General features: G+C 51.9%; 4 protein-coding genes across 4 annotated transcripts; 3 read left to right on the top strand and 1 right to left on the bottom strand.

Annotated features, from left to right (window-relative positions):
* Window positions 1-597: 597 nt before the first annotated feature.
* Window positions 598-1,710, top strand: CORC01_09910 (dioxygenase; the record flags this gene model as incomplete). Its single annotated transcript, XM_022621539.1, has 2 exons — window positions 598-896; window positions 1,038-1,710. 2 exons carry the CDS (start codon window positions 598-600, stop codon window positions 1,708-1,710), a joined length of 972 nt encoding a protein of 323 aa, XP_022471965.1.
* A 4,534-nt stretch (window positions 1,711-6,244) lies between these two features.
* CORC01_09909 (2-isopropylmalate synthase) lies at window positions 6,245-8,644 on the top strand (the record flags this gene model as incomplete). Its single annotated transcript, XM_022621538.1, has 9 exons — window positions 6,245-6,252; window positions 6,328-6,364; window positions 6,419-6,483; window positions 6,562-6,577; window positions 6,688-7,287; window positions 7,342-7,366; window positions 7,416-7,479; window positions 7,538-8,432; window positions 8,534-8,644. The coding sequence occupies 9 exons, from the start codon at window positions 6,245-6,247 to the stop codon at window positions 8,642-8,644; spliced, it is 1,821 nt and encodes a 606-aa protein (XP_022471964.1).
* A 1,924-nt stretch (window positions 8,645-10,568) lies between these two features.
* Window positions 10,569-12,575, top strand: CORC01_09908 (cyclohexanone monooxygenase; the record flags this gene model as incomplete). Its single annotated transcript, XM_022621537.1, has 1 exon — window positions 10,569-12,575. One exon carries the CDS (start codon window positions 10,569-10,571, stop codon window positions 12,573-12,575), a length of 2,007 nt encoding a protein of 668 aa, XP_022471963.1.
* A 987-nt stretch (window positions 12,576-13,562) lies between these two features.
* CORC01_09907 (uncharacterized protein) lies at window positions 13,563-16,400 on the bottom strand (the record flags this gene model as incomplete). The annotated part of the gene is made up of 6 exons (XM_022621536.1): window positions 13,563-14,581; window positions 14,770-14,810; window positions 14,865-15,288; window positions 15,347-15,419; window positions 15,483-16,131; window positions 16,228-16,400. 6 exons carry the CDS (start codon window positions 16,398-16,400, stop codon window positions 13,563-13,565), a joined length of 2,379 nt encoding a protein of 792 aa, XP_022471962.1.
* Window positions 16,401-16,582: the final 182 nt, after the last annotated feature.

The following is a 16,582-nucleotide window of genomic DNA, read 5'->3' as shown; positions in this document are numbered from 1 at the left end:
GTCAGAGACAGTTAAAACAGCTCTTGTCAACGCCGTATTCCTTCAGAGTGTTCCCCCCCCCCCGCATGCCGTCCCACGGGCTTCCCCCGCATTTCGGCTGCTAGGCGTGGGAATTACACTTACCCATGCCATCATCGCTACTTATTGTCCCGGATCTTTGTTCTCCCCCCTTGAGCTGAGTAAAGCACCGCAGGGCCCATGGCGGGGGTTTAGTCCGCGGTGTCTACTGGTGGGATGGATAAGCCACCGCGGGGCACAAAGCGCGAGGCGCGAAAGTTTACCCCAAAGAACTGAACCCCTAGTCAATTTGCCGAAGTCTCTTGCCGCACTCGATGCCGCATTCTGTTGCCGCAACGAAGTTGGTCATACGATTCATGCCCACCATCCGTGGCTTGTCTGATAGCTGTCCCTTAATCCGGGGCTCCAGATTTTGATACTTAACCATCGTGGTCCTCCGGTTTGTTCCCCGATCTGGTTTTGCTTTGAAGAATTTCTCATCCTACAAGTGCTCTCCTTCATCTTCATCACAGCGTGTTGTTCCTGTAAATCCCCCAAAGATACCTTCCACCAAAACACATTTCCATAACGTCCATTACAATGGCTACGAACGGCACAAACGGCGCCAACGGACACGCCAACGGCACCAATGGCACCAAGAGCAAGTTCGACCCCAACTTCACACAACATGTCATCGACCTCATGAGCCCCGAGACCAAGCCCAGACACAGACAGGTCCTCGGCTCTCTCATCAAGCACCTCCACGACTTCTGCAGAGACGTCGAGCTCACACAAGAGGAGTGGATTCTGGGAGTCAACTACATCAACTCCATCGGCCAGGCCTACCAGAAGAACCGCAATGAGGCATGGAGAGTGTGCGATATTCTGGGTATCGAGTCGTGAGTGAACCCCCCTCCCCCCCTTTCCCATTCCCTAGCGCCGTCTGCTCTGAAAATCGTTACCCCGCGCGGCTTTTCCGGCGCGCCAGTGCGACCGCTCGCAAGAGAAACCCCAGCCAGTGGCTAACAAATCCCGGACAGTCTCGTCGACGAGATCAACCACACGGTCGAGACCGACTCGGGCGTGGCCCCCACATCCTCCACCATCCTCGGCCCCTTCTGGTCTCCCGAAACCCCCTTCCGCGACCTCGGCGCGTCCGTGGTCCAGGACATGCCCAAGGACGGCCAGCTCACGTACTTCCACGGCGTCATCAAGGACGCCGAGACGGGCAAGGGCATCCCCGACGCCGTCTTTGACATGTGGCAGGCCAGCACCAACGGAAAGTACGACGTCTTTGACCCGGAGAACCAGACCCGCCACAACCTGCGCGGCAAGTTCAAGACGGACGCCGACGGCAAGTTCTTCTTTTACTGCCTCAAGCCGACCGAGTACGCCATCGACACCTCGGGCCCCTCGTCCCACCTCCTCACGCTCATGGGCCGCCACCCGTACCGCCCCGCGCACATCCACATGATGGTCACGCACCCCGACTTCATCGGCGTCACGGCCCAGCTCTACCCCAGCGACGACCCGTACCTCGAGACCGACACCGCCTGCGCCGTCAAGGACGATTTGCTCCTGACGTTCAAGCCCGTCCAGAACGAGCCCAAGGGCGCCGTCCTCGATGTAGAGTACGACGTCCGTCTGGTGTCCAAGAAGTACAAGCCGGATTCCCAGATGCTCATGCAGAACGCCAACCAGAACAAGTTCTGAGTGGAGAAAGAGTCAGGCATTTGAGTGGTTGTTTCAGCATGTGAGAGCGACAGACGAGAGAGTGTGTGTGCGGGCATCTGTGTGGGTGTGCGTGCATAGTACAGAGGACAACAACACACTGGCTGGATAATTGTTTTGAGCATGAGACTCCGAAGAACGGAGAGCCTCTTCACTTTTTTTTTTTCCCTTCCCGTCTTCGTGTGTACCTATCCCAAACCGCACTGCAAAATGGCGTCAGTGTAAAATGTGGCCCGTAGAAGGCCCAGTTTTCTCCGCACGAATTAGAAATTGATATCCTCTTCAAGTTGATTCGGTACACGTTCGCGGTACTTTGGTGATTGGTTGAGGTCCCCCCCGCGTGCCGAGTTGTCTATGACTCCAACTACGTAAACTTTGAGGCTATGAACGTTCGGGGCGAATGCTACGGCGCAACATTGAGCAATTGTGCTCTTGAGAAACCGTCTCTCAATCTTCCAAATTCTCTGTCTTTTCTTGCAAAAGTAAAGTCCTGCATCACGAATGGCCTTGGACAAACTGAATGCTCACCTCCGAGACTCTGCGCGTTTGCGTCCCCGACTTTTCCCCTCGCCCCTCCTCCACTTGCCGGGTTCCTTCGGAAACCTTCGGCTACGCTGTTGGCCCCTCCCTGGGGCCCCTCTACTCGCCCTGGGGGACGATTCTTTTCCCGAGTGGAAATGCCGTTGGGGGCGAGACCGGGGTGGGTAGGACGTGCGTCAGTGGGTCAAGGCCGGAACTGGAGAGCGGCTTTGGGACACTTTGGCATTGTGAGAAGCCGAGAATCAAGACATTATAGTTTCCCCTTTTTGTTCCCAATGGCCGGCCACCTGCACGTTATCGTGCCGAGCGTGCCTGGCAGCTATCACGGCTGATGGATACGGCAGGCAACAAACGTGGAATCCGTGGGCTTGGGCGGAGGTTTGATTTTTTGTTTTCCCCCTTGGATAAAGAGCTGCCGGTTGCAAAGACGGCACGGTGTATCACTTTGAGCTTCCTCTGCTTACCCCGCGCTCCAAGGTTGGTGTCCGGCACGTCTGCTCACTGTCGGCTAGTAAATCGGTCAGAGAATGACAGGAAACGACCACTTCGGTCAACCTCGACCTGGATCTAGCTTCAGCTCCATGGAGACAGGATTCTGTCACCAAAACTCACTTACAGTCCGTGGATGTGGTAATGTCCTAGATTAGTAATAGCGGCCTGGCGAGTCCCAGGGTCAATATCTCGCGAGCTCGGCGCGCATGTGACTGTCGGAAAGGTCTTGCTGATTAGGTTCCCCACCATCCTAAGTAAAAATCAACGTTGGAGGAAATCCAGTGAAAGGTCGGACCAGTGTGAAGACCAGCTAGCTCCACAATCGACTCCTCTCCTCACATCAAACCAAAAATAGCAGTTGCCGCGTGGTAGAACAAGGAGTCTCGTATTCTCGGACTGCATGGTTGACCAGCGGTAAGGTGGCCCTCTACTAGCACCACTGAGTAAAAGCACCGATCTTGTTGGCAAGAGAAACGTACATACTCGGGCTCATCTAGAATCAATCAAGGCCAGCTTACTTGGCTGGCCTTACCTGTCGTCCGCGGTACCAGTACTCTCAGACCCATCAGCGATGGAGCTTTGCAAGAGGCATCCCTTGGGACTTTGCGTCTCCCAGCCGCGCCGCAGAACCATCCCTGTGCCGCCAGCCGCTGCCGAGATACACCGGTGCGTCTGGCATGAGATCCGATTCGCTCCCGCGCTCTCGGCAGCGAGGTAGGACGGAGTCTACAGCGGCAGTCTCCAGATCTTATCGAATCCCGGGCACTAACTGAGATGGGGCGGCTGAGATTCTCTCGCGCATATGTTATAGGGTTCATCACATTTCCCATGTTGTTTTTCGATGCTATCGCCAACATGGGACTCCGAGCGTGAGGTACTTGGAGTGGATATCTCTACTAGGCCTGTTGTTTGTCCGGTCGAGGGTTGCGGATGTATAGTTTTACGACCCTAATCCGACCTAGAGAAAGCTCTGTTGCTTATAAAACAAAACACCGCCTTTACTCAGGGCAAGTTCGGGCCGTTCTGGCCTAGCATAGGCCCGGTTTATGCTCTTGGTCGCCCGGGGAAAAGCACAGCGGCTCGGGTGCTTCAGCCGGATTCGTCCCGCAATTTAGGCAATAGCATGAGTTCATATGTGCACAGTGGGCATTATGTAGTTGCTATAGCACTCGAAAAAAAAAGTGCGGCTTCAAAGGCATACGACATGTTTCATAATTGCAAATGTGTGGCACCAGTATACTGAGTCGACTGTGTCGATGGACGAAAGCGCGACAATCGAGTTTGCTGTGGTGTAAACGACCAATCCAAAAGGTCAAAATTTGACACATCGAGGCAACATGAGATACCATCCCTTCCAGGACGGTCTAGTCTGAACGATGTGACAAACTGCCCAAAGCATGCCTCAGAAAAACACAAACCAAAATTTCCAATGGCTGCCGACGTGAAGTGAAGGTGTTAGGCAACCAAGGCGGATCTGCCCAAGACATGCGCGACCACCATCAGAGTAATGAAAGAAAACGCTAGTGATTTTGATCTGCCCGTCAATTCGGCGTTGACAGGGCACGATCTTATTGACACCATTGAGTATGGCTGTCGAGTGGAAGTAGTGCCCTCCAGGTATACTGGACCATGGTTTTGGTAGGGTCAAGTAATTTTGCGGCCCAGCACGATTTCAGGTTGCGGGCTGGTGAACGCCATATTGCGGATACCGATCCGAGATGTTTCAAAGTAAACTCGACTAGCTTTCCTTTGGCAAGGAAGATCTACCAAGCTGATGTTTGTTGCTGATGGCAGCTGGAGATGAGGCCCGATCACAGCGGTACGGTCTCGGCTTGTCTTGAAATGTGTGCATGTGAGTAGAATTATGGCCGTATGGAAACCCGGGTCACGTTACAATCAAAGCCATATCCCAGTTGGCTTCGCCGCGTCTCCATATATCTCTGATTCTTTCTTGTTCATCGAGTGGAAAGTACATCCACATGCCCCACGTGCCGTTGTTGCTGCCGTGATAAAATTGAGGAGAAGTCTTGCTCGGCAGTGACTGCGTGCATGGATCTGATGCGAAAGTTCCCTTAAAAGGCGTACTCGATGATTCCCCGTTCACTGCACAACATCGATGACATCTTAGAAGCTCGGGAGGATCTTTCCAGCTGAACAACACGGACGGGCTTCGGCGTCTCATTCTGAAATGTAAGGCAACGGATTGACCCTGTAGTGCGTTAGTTTCCTGAAATCTTGGTTTGGGAGAGTCTCACGTCTTTCTGGACGACGAGCTTGGCTTGAGTCTCAACGTAAAGCATCCGCCACCAAATATTTTGACATTTAGCAACCTTTGGGGCTCCCCCCGCTATGGCAGAAGGCTACGTTTCTTACACCTAAACGATTCTTGGCAATGTAAACAGTCTTTACAGATCGTGTACGGTCGGGTTCAAAATTGAGCTTAGTATGATTGTGGTCGGCATGATTGCTCAAAGATGACAGGTAATCGATAGCTTCGGAGCTTGTCACATGGGCTCAAATCTCCTTGAAAACACTGGGAGAAGACCTAGTCGGTTTGGCCGGGTTGCTGTGTAGGACAACAATAGTTGTCCCATTTTGAAGTGCGAAACTTGTAAAACAAAACCCCACGATGCGAGATTGGATCTCCGGAGGCAATCGAAAAAAACGTTAGCTGACGATAGAAGACAAGGAGGCTTGGCGCAGCCCTTGGATATGCCTGGCACTTTCCGTTGGCGAGGGTTCGTAAAAGTACGCTGCTAGGTCGAGTACTGCAGAGAGAATGTTGGCGGGTATCTGGCTGACACACTCAACATCGCAGCCTATCGCCTGTCCGCCATCTTGCAGATTGCTGCCTCATTTTGTTTTGGATTCTATGCCCTTTTTCGAACAATGCTACAGTAGAAAGAAAGATTCTACGGGTTCTGAAATTTGTTGGAATAAGTAGGATCGTCCAGGCTGATGTATGGAACCTAAGGTAGGTAGGTACTGAGGCTCAGGTACTATGCAGGTGGCAGGGCGGGAGGGCGGATGTGGGGTCTTCCTTAGTAAGGCATCTCAGCTTTCTGCCCCGCCACCCCGCCTGGGCTCCGGAAACCGGGCCGTCATAAAGTATCCGTACCTAACTGGTAATTGACGGTAGGTAGGTACGGTACGCAGGTACGGTACCTACATTACTATGTGTCATAGGCGTGACAGGGTATCACACACCCCGCATGGAGAGAGGCGGCTGGGGCAACAAATGGCAGAAACGGGGTCTCACCGCCTGCCTGTTAAAAACATAATGAATTGCATCGGCCATCACCCCACCTTTGTGTGACTCAAAAAAAAAATCAACCTTTTTAATACCATCCTCCGATCTAGGCGTCCAAGAATCAGGTCAACAACCAACATCTTGAACTGTTTGTTGTCTCTTGTTCGACTCCTACTCACTTTGCGCCAATTGTGTCGTTGTCGGTCGATCATCGGCCAACTTTCTACCACCAAGATGCCAGTGTAGGTTATTGCAGCTGTTGACGTCGCTCAAGGTCGTGTGGCTCTCGCGCGACTAACTTGTTCAATTCTCCACAGCCTGAAAGATCCATCCAAGAAATACAAGCCTTTCAAGGTAATTACTGCCCTTTTTGCCATCTCATCTGTGTCATTCAGCTAATTTCTCAAGCCGTTGTCTCTCCCAAACAGACAATGGCCCGACAAAGTCATTGATCGCGCCCCTCGTTGGCTCTCGTATGTTTCCCACCCACCCTAGTGCACCGAGCGTTGCTAACGTCCTCCACGGTCTTGCCTCCGCGACGGAAACCAAAGTCTCCCCGACCCAATGGTACGTTTCTCAATCTCTATCAACGTGACTCATTCCTTTGTCTGCTCTACTGTCGGCAGGCTGTGGACCACCTTCTCAGCCCTGTCAATGACTAACATGGTTGAATTCAGAATGGTGATGAGAAATGGCGCTACTTCAAGATGCTTTGCGAGCTCGGTTACAAGGAGATTGAAGTCTCGTTTCCTTCGGCGTCTCAGATTGACTATGATTTTACCCGTCGTTTGATTGAGACCGAGGGAGTTGTCCCAGATGACGTTTTCCTGCAAGTTCTGTCACCATGCCGCCCCGATTTCATCCGAAGGACTGTAGAATCAGTCCGCGGAGCCAAGAACGCCATTATCCACATCTATCTTGCCACAAGCGCCTGCTTCCGGCAAGTCGTCTTCGGCTACTCAGAGGAGCAGACCCTGGAGCTTGCAACAGAATGCACCAAGCTTGTCAGGTCTCTCACCAAGGACAACCCAGAAGCCTCCGGAACGAATTGGCAGTTTCAATTCTCACCCGAGTGTTTCTCTGACACAGACCCCGATTACGCTTTGAGAGTCTGCCGCGCGGTGAAGGCTGCGTGGGGCCCCGACAAAGCAAACGACGACCGCATCATCTTCAACCTGCCCGCAACGGTAGAGCTCTCAACGCCCAATGTGTACGCAGACTTGGTAGAATACTTCTGTAACAATATCGGGGACAGAGAGGATGTGTGTGTGTCTCTGGTAAGACATCAACTGTTCCAATTTGAGCGTCTATATATACTGACAATTGTCCAGCATCCACACAACGACCGCGGCTGCAGTATGTGCAAAAAGTTCAGGGTTATCGTGCAACCGCTTACATGAAACAGGTATTGCCGCGGCAGAGCTCGGCCAGATGGCTGGAGCTGACCGAGTGGAGGGCTGTCTGTTTGGGTATGTATGCCCTCTTCCGCGAGTTGCTTCATACAAATTCTAACCTTGTCCCCAAAAGCAACGGAGAGAGAACGGGCAACGTCGATCTTGTCACCCTGGCGCTGAATCTTTACACGCAAGGCACAAGTCCACAGATCGACTTCTCTGACCTGAACTCGGTAATTGAGACGGTGGAATCCTGCACCAAGATCCCCGTCCACCAGCGTGCTCCCTACGGGGGAAGTCTCGTGTATGCGGCCTTTTCTGGCAGCCACCAAGACGCGATCAAGAAGGGGTTTCAGAACCGTCAGCAACAAGGCCTGTCCAACGACGAGCCATGGAATGGAATGCCTTACCTGCCTCTCGACCCCCAAGATATTGGACGCAATTATGAAGCCATCATTCGCGTGAACTCGCAGTCTGGAAAGGGAGGCACCGCCTTCATCTTGCAAGCCAAGCTCCAGCTCGACCTTCCCCGCGGTCTCCAGATTGCATTCTCCAAGGTCGTCCAACGCCATACCGAGGAGCTGGGTCGAGAGCTGCTAGCCACCGAGATTACGAGCCTCTTTGAAAAGACCTATTTCGTCAACGAGAACCCCCACTTTAGTCTCGTCGACTACAGCATCACACCCGACCGCTCACATTCTCCTCTCGCGGTGGCTGGCAAGACACAGGACACCAAGAGTCTGGTCCGCATCTTTGAGGGCGTCATCCTCGTCGATGGCGAGGAGGTGAAACTCCGCGGTCGCGGCAACGGGCCAATCTCGAGCATGGTGGCCGCGCTGAAGGCCATTAATATTGACTTTGACGTTCATGACTACAAGGAGCACGCCATCGGCGAGGGCCGGGGTGTGAAGGCGGCCGCCTATGTGGAGTGCAAGACTGCGGGTAGCAAGCAGACGGTGTGGGGCGTGGGCATCCACGAGGACGTGGTGCAGAGCTCGCTCATTGCGCTTCTCAGCGCGGCCAGCAACGTACGTTTTTCACCCACCGCCGGACGGACGGCAACATGATTTTGAAAATGCAACCGAGGAAACTTGTTTTGACTAACGGGATACTTTTTTCCACCTTGCAGTTCGTTAGGAGCCGGCCAACGAGCCCTGTTCTGAAGCCGTCAGAGGCAATTCCCACTCGAGAGACGCCGAGCATTGTCTCGACTCTGGAGGAGAAGGCCAATGAAATGTAAGAAGAAAAGGATTACAAAAGTTGTTAGTTTTTTAAAAACTCGAGATTTCGGGACGATTACGACATGAACGTCTGCTGTACTCAGTGAATCTCCCGTGATTGTGTTGTTTTCGCGTATCAACGTCAATCTTGTTGTGCCGACGAAGCTTGCCTCCTTCCATGCTCCGCACCACGATGTATATTACATCTGCGAGCAGCGTGATTTGTTATTTCGCTATCAGGGAGGAAGATACAAAGTGAACCGCAGTAAAGCTATTACCACACTAGACCTCTCCAGGGTAAGGTTTACCCTGTCAGTGCTTTCAGAAAGAATAAAAATGGGGATGGAAAGGAAGTCGAGGGAAACAGCTTCTAGGTACCATGAGATATGGCTATAATTATATGGCGACTTGCATATGTAGTAATGTGAGATGTCTCATAACCTTGCTAATATCTCAAGCCCTACAAAATAGCCCGGGAGAGGTCCTTGCTGGGGAAGAATTGCCGTAGAAGACTGCGTTTGGCCCAGCCAGTCTTCGTCAAGGAGCTTCGCAAGAAGCACAAGACGGTCGGAGCCATTGTATTTTGCTACGGGGGCCTGGGCGTTGGTCCGTCATGGAGCAAAGGAACACTGTCCTCCGTTGGTCGACTACATCGCGACTGGCCATAGCGGCTTGCTGACCAAGGAAGAATTGATGGTTTTGCGGCCCTGTTGCAGTTCTTGGCTCCTGAGATTGATTCGCAGTGTTCACCCAAGCTCATGACGCACGCTTCAGAGACTCTGACGTAGAAGGGGTTCCTGTTCGAGCATCATTACGATCTCGGTGTTGAACATGCTTGCTCGACTAGAGAAAGATGCCAGAGAGCCTGGGAAGAGGCAGGCGATGGCTCCTGCAAAGTCAGCTGCAGCGAGATGGTTTAACCAGCTTCTATATTGACGAGATTCTCTATACTGCGAGTCTGTCAGCTTTTCTTTATAGTAGCATAGGCGGGCATTGTTTTCCTAGGAGTTTGAATACAAAGTTCTCTTCACACATAAGCATCATGCAGACACAGTGTGTTCAACTGATAGCATCATCTCGAGGCTCAGCTCGCAGTTGACTGTGGTCATCTGTGCAACGATCTCATACGTGCTTGAGTTGGTAGGTAAATACGTCGTTATACCATCTAGAATCATTCACTGCCATCTTTTCATCATTTTGAGAAGCGATGAAGACCAGAAGTTTTTGCCGACCGTAGAACATGAAGCTGCCCTGACGACAAAGACAAAGGAATCAGCATGCGCCGGTCGAAACAGACCAGATGTGAGAGAGGGAGTACCAAACCTAATATTTATAGTAAATCGCAAGCACTGGTCAGAAGAAGATGCGACAAAACTTGGCGATTGACTGAATGCGTTCACCCATTGATGGAATCGAAATGAAATTAATCAGGAACACACGTCAATGAGGAGATCGAAAAGTCAGAAGCTGTTTGACCAATATGAAAAATTAAGATAGGACCCAAACCTGAAGGAAACCGGAAGACTTTTGTCGCCTACACCAAGAGCTTTCAAATGCATTACAGTTGCAAGCCCCGCCAAATCATTGTTCATCGTGCGACTAACATTGCTGGTTGATGGCGATTGCTCAGGCTCGAGGATCCCACATACATGCTTGTAAAGCGATGTCGGAGGTATCATTCCGGTATTCGTGCGAACGTATGCAGCTTGTGTGCTCAAGAAACGATGGCGTGTTGAGGGCCTTGTGATGGCGTGCGGCGTGCCTTATCATCCAGATGTGTCAGCATAGGCAACTCTGATGAGTTTGACCTTTATAACAGCTCACTCAATCGGGGGCGATGATGGGAAAAGTAATCGAAATGATTCTTCAGTGAAGATCTAATTCTTATTCTGTTCCCTCACTTTCGCATCAGTAAAAACGAAGTATCAATCACAAATTGCGACCATGACAACATCCTCATCGCAAGATCCCATCTCCCATGTTGACCTCAGCAAGCTCGAGGCTGTTCGAAGAAAGTATGCAGAGGAAGCAAAGAAGAGACTCAGACCAGATGGCTCTGCGCAATTCCAACCCCTCAACGACGCCCCCGAGGATCGACTTCACTCACTTCTCGATGATCCTTGGGCAGATCATGCGACACTGAATGCTAGACCATCACCACTTCGCGATACCAAGACCACTCGGTTTTTCATCTTGGGAGCGGGCTTCGGAGGACTACTCTATGCCATCAACCTTATTGAATCCGGTGTCGCGACCGCAGACGAGATACGAATCGTCGATGCGGCTGGCGGCTTTGGCGGGACTTGGTACTGGCACCGGTATCCCGGACTGCACTGCGACCTCGAGAGCTATTGCTACCTGCCTCTGCTTGAGGAGACTGGGTACATTCCAACAAAGAAGTACGCACCGGCCGCAGAAATCCGACAATATGCCGAACATATTGCGTCGCGATGGAAGCTTGACGACAAGACTCTGTTCCGGTCTGACGTGCAGAGTGTGCAATGGGATGACGACAAAGAGCTGTGGAATATTAGCTTCTCTGAGAGGCGTGGTCCAGGATCAGCTGCGATTCAACAAAAGATCCAGGCGCAGTATGTGTATCTGGCAGCGGGTGTTCTCACCAAGCCACAAATCCCTAAAATCCCCGGTCTTCTGTCGTACAAGGGAGACATATTCCATACCTCGAGGTGGAATTACAACGTGACCGGCGGATCACAGGAGGACCAAACACTCACAAACTTGCGCGACAAGAGAGTTGCCATTGTCGGCACGGCAGCAACGGCGGTAGGAGCAATTCCCGCGCTCGCAAAGTTTGCAAAAGAGCTCTACGTGGTTCAGCGAACGCCAGCCTACGTCAAGGAACGCGGCCAACGAACCACCGACCCCGAGACGTTTGGAGCGACCGTCTCGAGAAAGAAGGGATGGCAGTTTGAGAGGCAGATCAACTTGAATCGACACATGACCAACGCCGTCCTTCCGGGCCAGCCCAATCTTGTCAATGATGGCTGGACCGATATGCCTGCCTACTCTGCGGTCATGGGCTCGCCCGCCCACGGCATCGTCGATACCTCGCCCGAGGAAGAGGAGCGGAGGGCCACTTGGTTCCATGCCCTGGACCTGCCGCACATGGAAAACGTGCGCGCTCGTGTCAGCAGAATCGTCAAGGACGAAGCTACTGCGGAGAAACTGAAGCCGTGGTACCCCTCTTGGTGCAAACGGCCGACATTTAGCGATGAGTATCTGCAAGCTTTCAACGAGCCTCATGTAAAACTTCTCGACACGGACGGTAAGGGGCCGTCTGGCGCCACGGAGAGAGGTATCGTCATCGCCGATAAGGAGTATCCTGTCGACGTCATCATCTTCAGCACCGGCTATTCCGTCGCTGGCGGCCGCACGGGAGGCAGTCCTGCTGAGCGGGTTGGCATCAAAGTTTTCGGCCGTAATGGTCTCTCGTTGGACGACAAGTGGCGACGTAACGGCGCTGCTACGCTCCACGGATACGCCACAAACGGGTTTCCCAACCTCTTCTTCTCTGGTACGTCGCAGGGTACCATCACGGGGAACAATGTCTTCATGTTGGGCCTCATTGCTCGGCACGTGACGTATATGATCTCCGAGGCCGAGAGAAGAGTAGGGTCTGGCAAGAGGGCCATCGTTGAGGTGACCGCAGAGGCAGAAGAGAAGCACAGTCGGGAGATTGCAAGGAGGGCCCCTTTCTTTTCGTCACTTGCGGGATGTACTCCGGGGTACTTCAACGGTCACGGACAGGCAGCCTCAAAAGACCCTAAGGAGAAAGCCAAACAGGCACGGGGCGTTGTGTGGGCTGAAGGAACAGTGTCCTTCTTGGAGTACACTGGGAGGTGGAGGGATGAGGGCAACTTGGAAGGGCTCTATATTTCCGCGCGGCCCAGTAACCCATCGAACGGCACGGGAAGGTTGTCTAAACTTTGACGAGATTCTGACGTCAAACAGTAACCGCATTTTGGCCGAGTCTTTGAGAAACGTAGGAGAATTCAAGAAAGGCAAGCGCATCGGTCAGGGGGAAGAGAGGCGGCATCCTACATGTAGTCAAGCTTTGTGCCATGCATGAGGGATCAAAGTCGTGGCTGCGTGCTATCATTATGACACGAGCGAGACAGCCAGCCTAGCATGCTGATCAGAGTGCAGAGAGCAGCTTTCTAGTCCAACCACAGACCCCATGTTTCCCCAAAGCCAAGACGATGCAGGTTGGATGGTGCGCTACGAATTCAATGATTGGCAATTCATGGAAGGGAGCACGGGAGTCGTTGACTCTTCACCAATAATCTGCTAGAAACCTATCCGCTGCAACACCAGGCCAAAATTTCTCAGGTGATTGAGTATGCCGACCTCCCAAGGCAACTAAGATAGGTGCATTAAGGTACCTCGACTCCCGCCTCTCTGAGCGAATCAGTTCACAAAGATCAAGGGGATTCATAAAGCAGCTGTGGTTACCTGATTGGTATTGTAGGGGGGCTATTGATTCTTGTTGGCTGGTGTGTGTATGTTGGAAACCCGTTGGTTGGGCCTACTCAGACGCGGCCGCCACCTCTACCATATCGGAACCCTGTCGCCGAGAAGGCACAGGAGTTAGCCGCCTGCGAGAAGACCTTGGTATTCATAAGTATCATGTGCGGAGACTATGTTTGACACTGTCGAGAGATATTGCTGTACACAGAGATGATCTCGCGAGTCACAGCCATCAATACCGGGATCAGGCGGACGCAGTTTCGACCCCCCTTCCCCATCTTGCGTTCCGCCCAGAGCTTTTCTTTTACTCGCGCGAACAAGAAACACCATCTTATTACTCCTGTGAAAAATTCATAAATCATTGAGTCGACCAGGGTGACGTGGACTGTATTGAATGGCAGGACGGAGGATTCAGTCAGAAAGCACTATCGAAATACATGCAATCTTTATTTAGTTTCCGCCACTATCTGATAATTCATCGGAGTCAGAATCCCCAGATATTCCGAAACAAGGTTTCTTCAACGCCCGAGGAGGCTGTGTTTTGAGGCCCCTTTGAGTGATCGTAGACTTGTTAGGAGGTCGTTGCAAGGACGTGGAACCCGAGGGGTGGTTGAATCTGGATGCCGCCTCCCCTGAAAGCTGTGACGCGGCGGCTGTAGTGCGACCGTTTGTGAAGGACCAATTATTCCACGTAAAAGGCGTCCATATACTCATGGAAGCCTCTGGAGCCTGCTCTTCTTGACGACCGAAACGATGCGATAGCGTTGGGGAGTTGACGTGAGGTTGATTGCTCATGCTGTCCAGAGCGAATACAGCATTCGTGAAACTCATAGGATGATCCTCGATCCCGTCTGGAAATTCAACTTGGTCCTCTGAAGGTACTGGAGGCTGTGGGTCAGGATAGTCAACTTGGACCTCTGGAAGCACTGGAGTCTGTGGCCCAGGATGATCAACTTCGGCCTCTGAGACCACTGGAGACTGCGGCTCAGGATGATCAGCTTCAGCCTCATCTTCAGTATAAATAATGCCGGCATCGGGTTTGTCGAGGCCTTGTAGCCGTGCTTGTCTCAAATCCTCTGGGGACCGCGAGGGCTTACACTCGCGGAAGTTGTTTATGTCAAAGTCCGTCTTGTCCACGAAGTAGCAGTTGGCCCCGCCATCAAAGTATAACTTCAAAGGATTAGTCGAAGTTTCAGCCGTCTTACGCTTAGGTCCCCTGCCGTATGTTCTTCTGCCCTTGAGAACTAGGAGTGTCGAATCTTGGGTACGGACGAGGGAGAACCAAAGCTTCCACCTGCCCTTCTTCAGGTTACCGAGATGCAAGAAATCGTAGCAGGTGTCGTAGTAGAGCGGTTCGGGACCTTGATCCGCATCAAAAAAGGGGTCGCAGATGATCTTAAACCTGTCTTTGCCTGTACCTGTTGCTAGGGGTACCCAGCGATCCTGGAAGCCCTGCGCGAAAGTGAGCCCTCAACCCCCTTTTGAGATACAATTTTCGCACACAATGAAAGGAAGTATACCTGATTGAATAAGAAAGTTGCCTCGCTCTCCCAATTTCCCCCGTGATTCTTATTTGGAACATCAAGATGGGATACTTGTTGCCTTTGGATACCAAAGGCTGCTCCACGATGTAAGAATTGATCGAATGATATGTGACTGCCGGCAGCGAAGGCGACTCCTCGAGCAATTTTGCCAGATCTAACCACGAAAATCAGCACTTTCGGATAGTAGTTTGTTATTCATTCACATTACCCATGTCGAAGTGACCATTCTCCAGTGAATCCCGGCGCTGGCAGGTTACAACTGTCGCAAAAGCTTCGTAAGCGGTCCCGAACCACCCTGTGTTCGGCTGTTCCACCAGAAACAATGACGAAAGGCTCAGCATTCTCGATAATTGAGACCGTTTTGATTTGTCTCTTTGCTTCTTCCATGCCATTTTTGTGGGATATCTCAAAACATTCATTGATGTCGGCGGGGTCAAGCTCGAGACCGACAATGCTTGTGTCGAGGCGATCATAGTCACCACCAGGTCCTAGGCTGGCTTTCAACTGGTTGAAATGTCCCATGAAGCGATTCACTTCCTGAGGACTCGGTTTTCTCTTCTTTTGACGGTGCCATAGCTTGACGAAATGCTCGCCAACATGGTACGACCATTGCTCGCTTCCGCCACCAGCTCCTGCGGAGGGGTTAACACAAAGCACTGCATGGACCATGACTATTTGGTATCCCCATACCAAAAGGCTTTCCGAATCTGTAATAGCTCATATGACCAGCTGCGCTGTAAGCCACATTAAAAACACAACCGTTCTGGTATCATCAGCAATTGTAAATCTCCAAGAGCGCACATGTGCAAGTTTGTTAGAGCCTCACCATGTTATGCCCGCCAAAGTCAAGGAAGAGAAATACGCTGTAGCGGTCGCGAAGATCGTCGCCCGTGCCGAGGATGACTTGGTGCTTTCTCAGCAACACATGAGCCAATGCCTCGGTCTCAGTGTGGAAACTAATGTCCTGCCTCGGATGCCCGAAAACTTCGGCGACGATTCCTCCATAGACCTCTTCAAAATCCAAGGTCCACTGCGATGGTATGGAAATGCCGATGATCGTGACCTTGAGCCGATACAGCGCACAAATTTCAGTCACCCTTCCGTGTAGGGTCGAGAACAGGGCAACAAGGCCTGAGCGAAGCCTGTCGCGAAATGCTGGGTCTGCTCTTCTTGCGAGCAGTGGAGAGACCATCACATATTGATCGATCATGTTGTCTCTCCTTTCCGATTCTGCTAGGTTGACTAACGCATAGAATGCGTATTTGAGTGAGATTGGTTGACGGAGCGGATCAGGGTCATTTCCGAGGTAGACAGACCCAAACTGTTCGAACGGGTAACCAACAGAGGAAAAGTCCCCAACAGGGTATTCGGATGATCTCGGGCGGCCAGGATTCTCGATGTCGATTTCCTCCTTTCTTTCAGGACACCAAAGAAATATTCTGGTGCTGGTGCTTCCGAAATCAATGCCCAGAGTTCTGGAGAGTTGAGCGATGTATTAGTCAAAATGTTTTCATTAATTCAAGGATGAAGGAGTTCACGTTACGCGTCTTCAATACTTGCACGGGCTCTACCCGTCCTGGGCCGTCTCCCGGCAGGCATCCCTAAGGACCATGCAGCTGTAAGGGACACAACTGATATACAGCTGAGGTATTGTCAGAAAGAAAGGCAAATAGTGGCTGGCGAGGATCGGTTTGGAGTTGACCGTTTGGATGTTAAGAGTTCTCAGGAGGGAGCTGCGTCTCATTTAAATAACAGACAACTACTCACGGCCGGGCGTATCGGGGTCTCGGTCAGGAAGTTGGCAGCCTGAAGCCATCAAGCCAGACCGCAAGAATAGTGACTCCGGTGGACCTGCATATTCACAATGCGCCAGCAAGCTATCGGGACAGGTTGTGCGAGAGCACTTCCAACTTGCGTAATGCAGGG

The sequence above is a fragment of the Colletotrichum orchidophilum genome, assembly GCF_001831195.1.
Source record: "Colletotrichum orchidophilum strain IMI 309357 chromosome Unknown Scaffold_93.1, whole genome shotgun sequence".
In the NCBI taxonomy this organism is placed as follows: domain Eukaryota; kingdom Fungi; phylum Ascomycota; class Sordariomycetes; order Glomerellales; family Glomerellaceae; genus Colletotrichum; species Colletotrichum orchidophilum.
The sequence above is the reverse complement of the archived record's forward strand: the minus strand, read 5'-3'. Positions and strand labels throughout refer to the sequence as shown.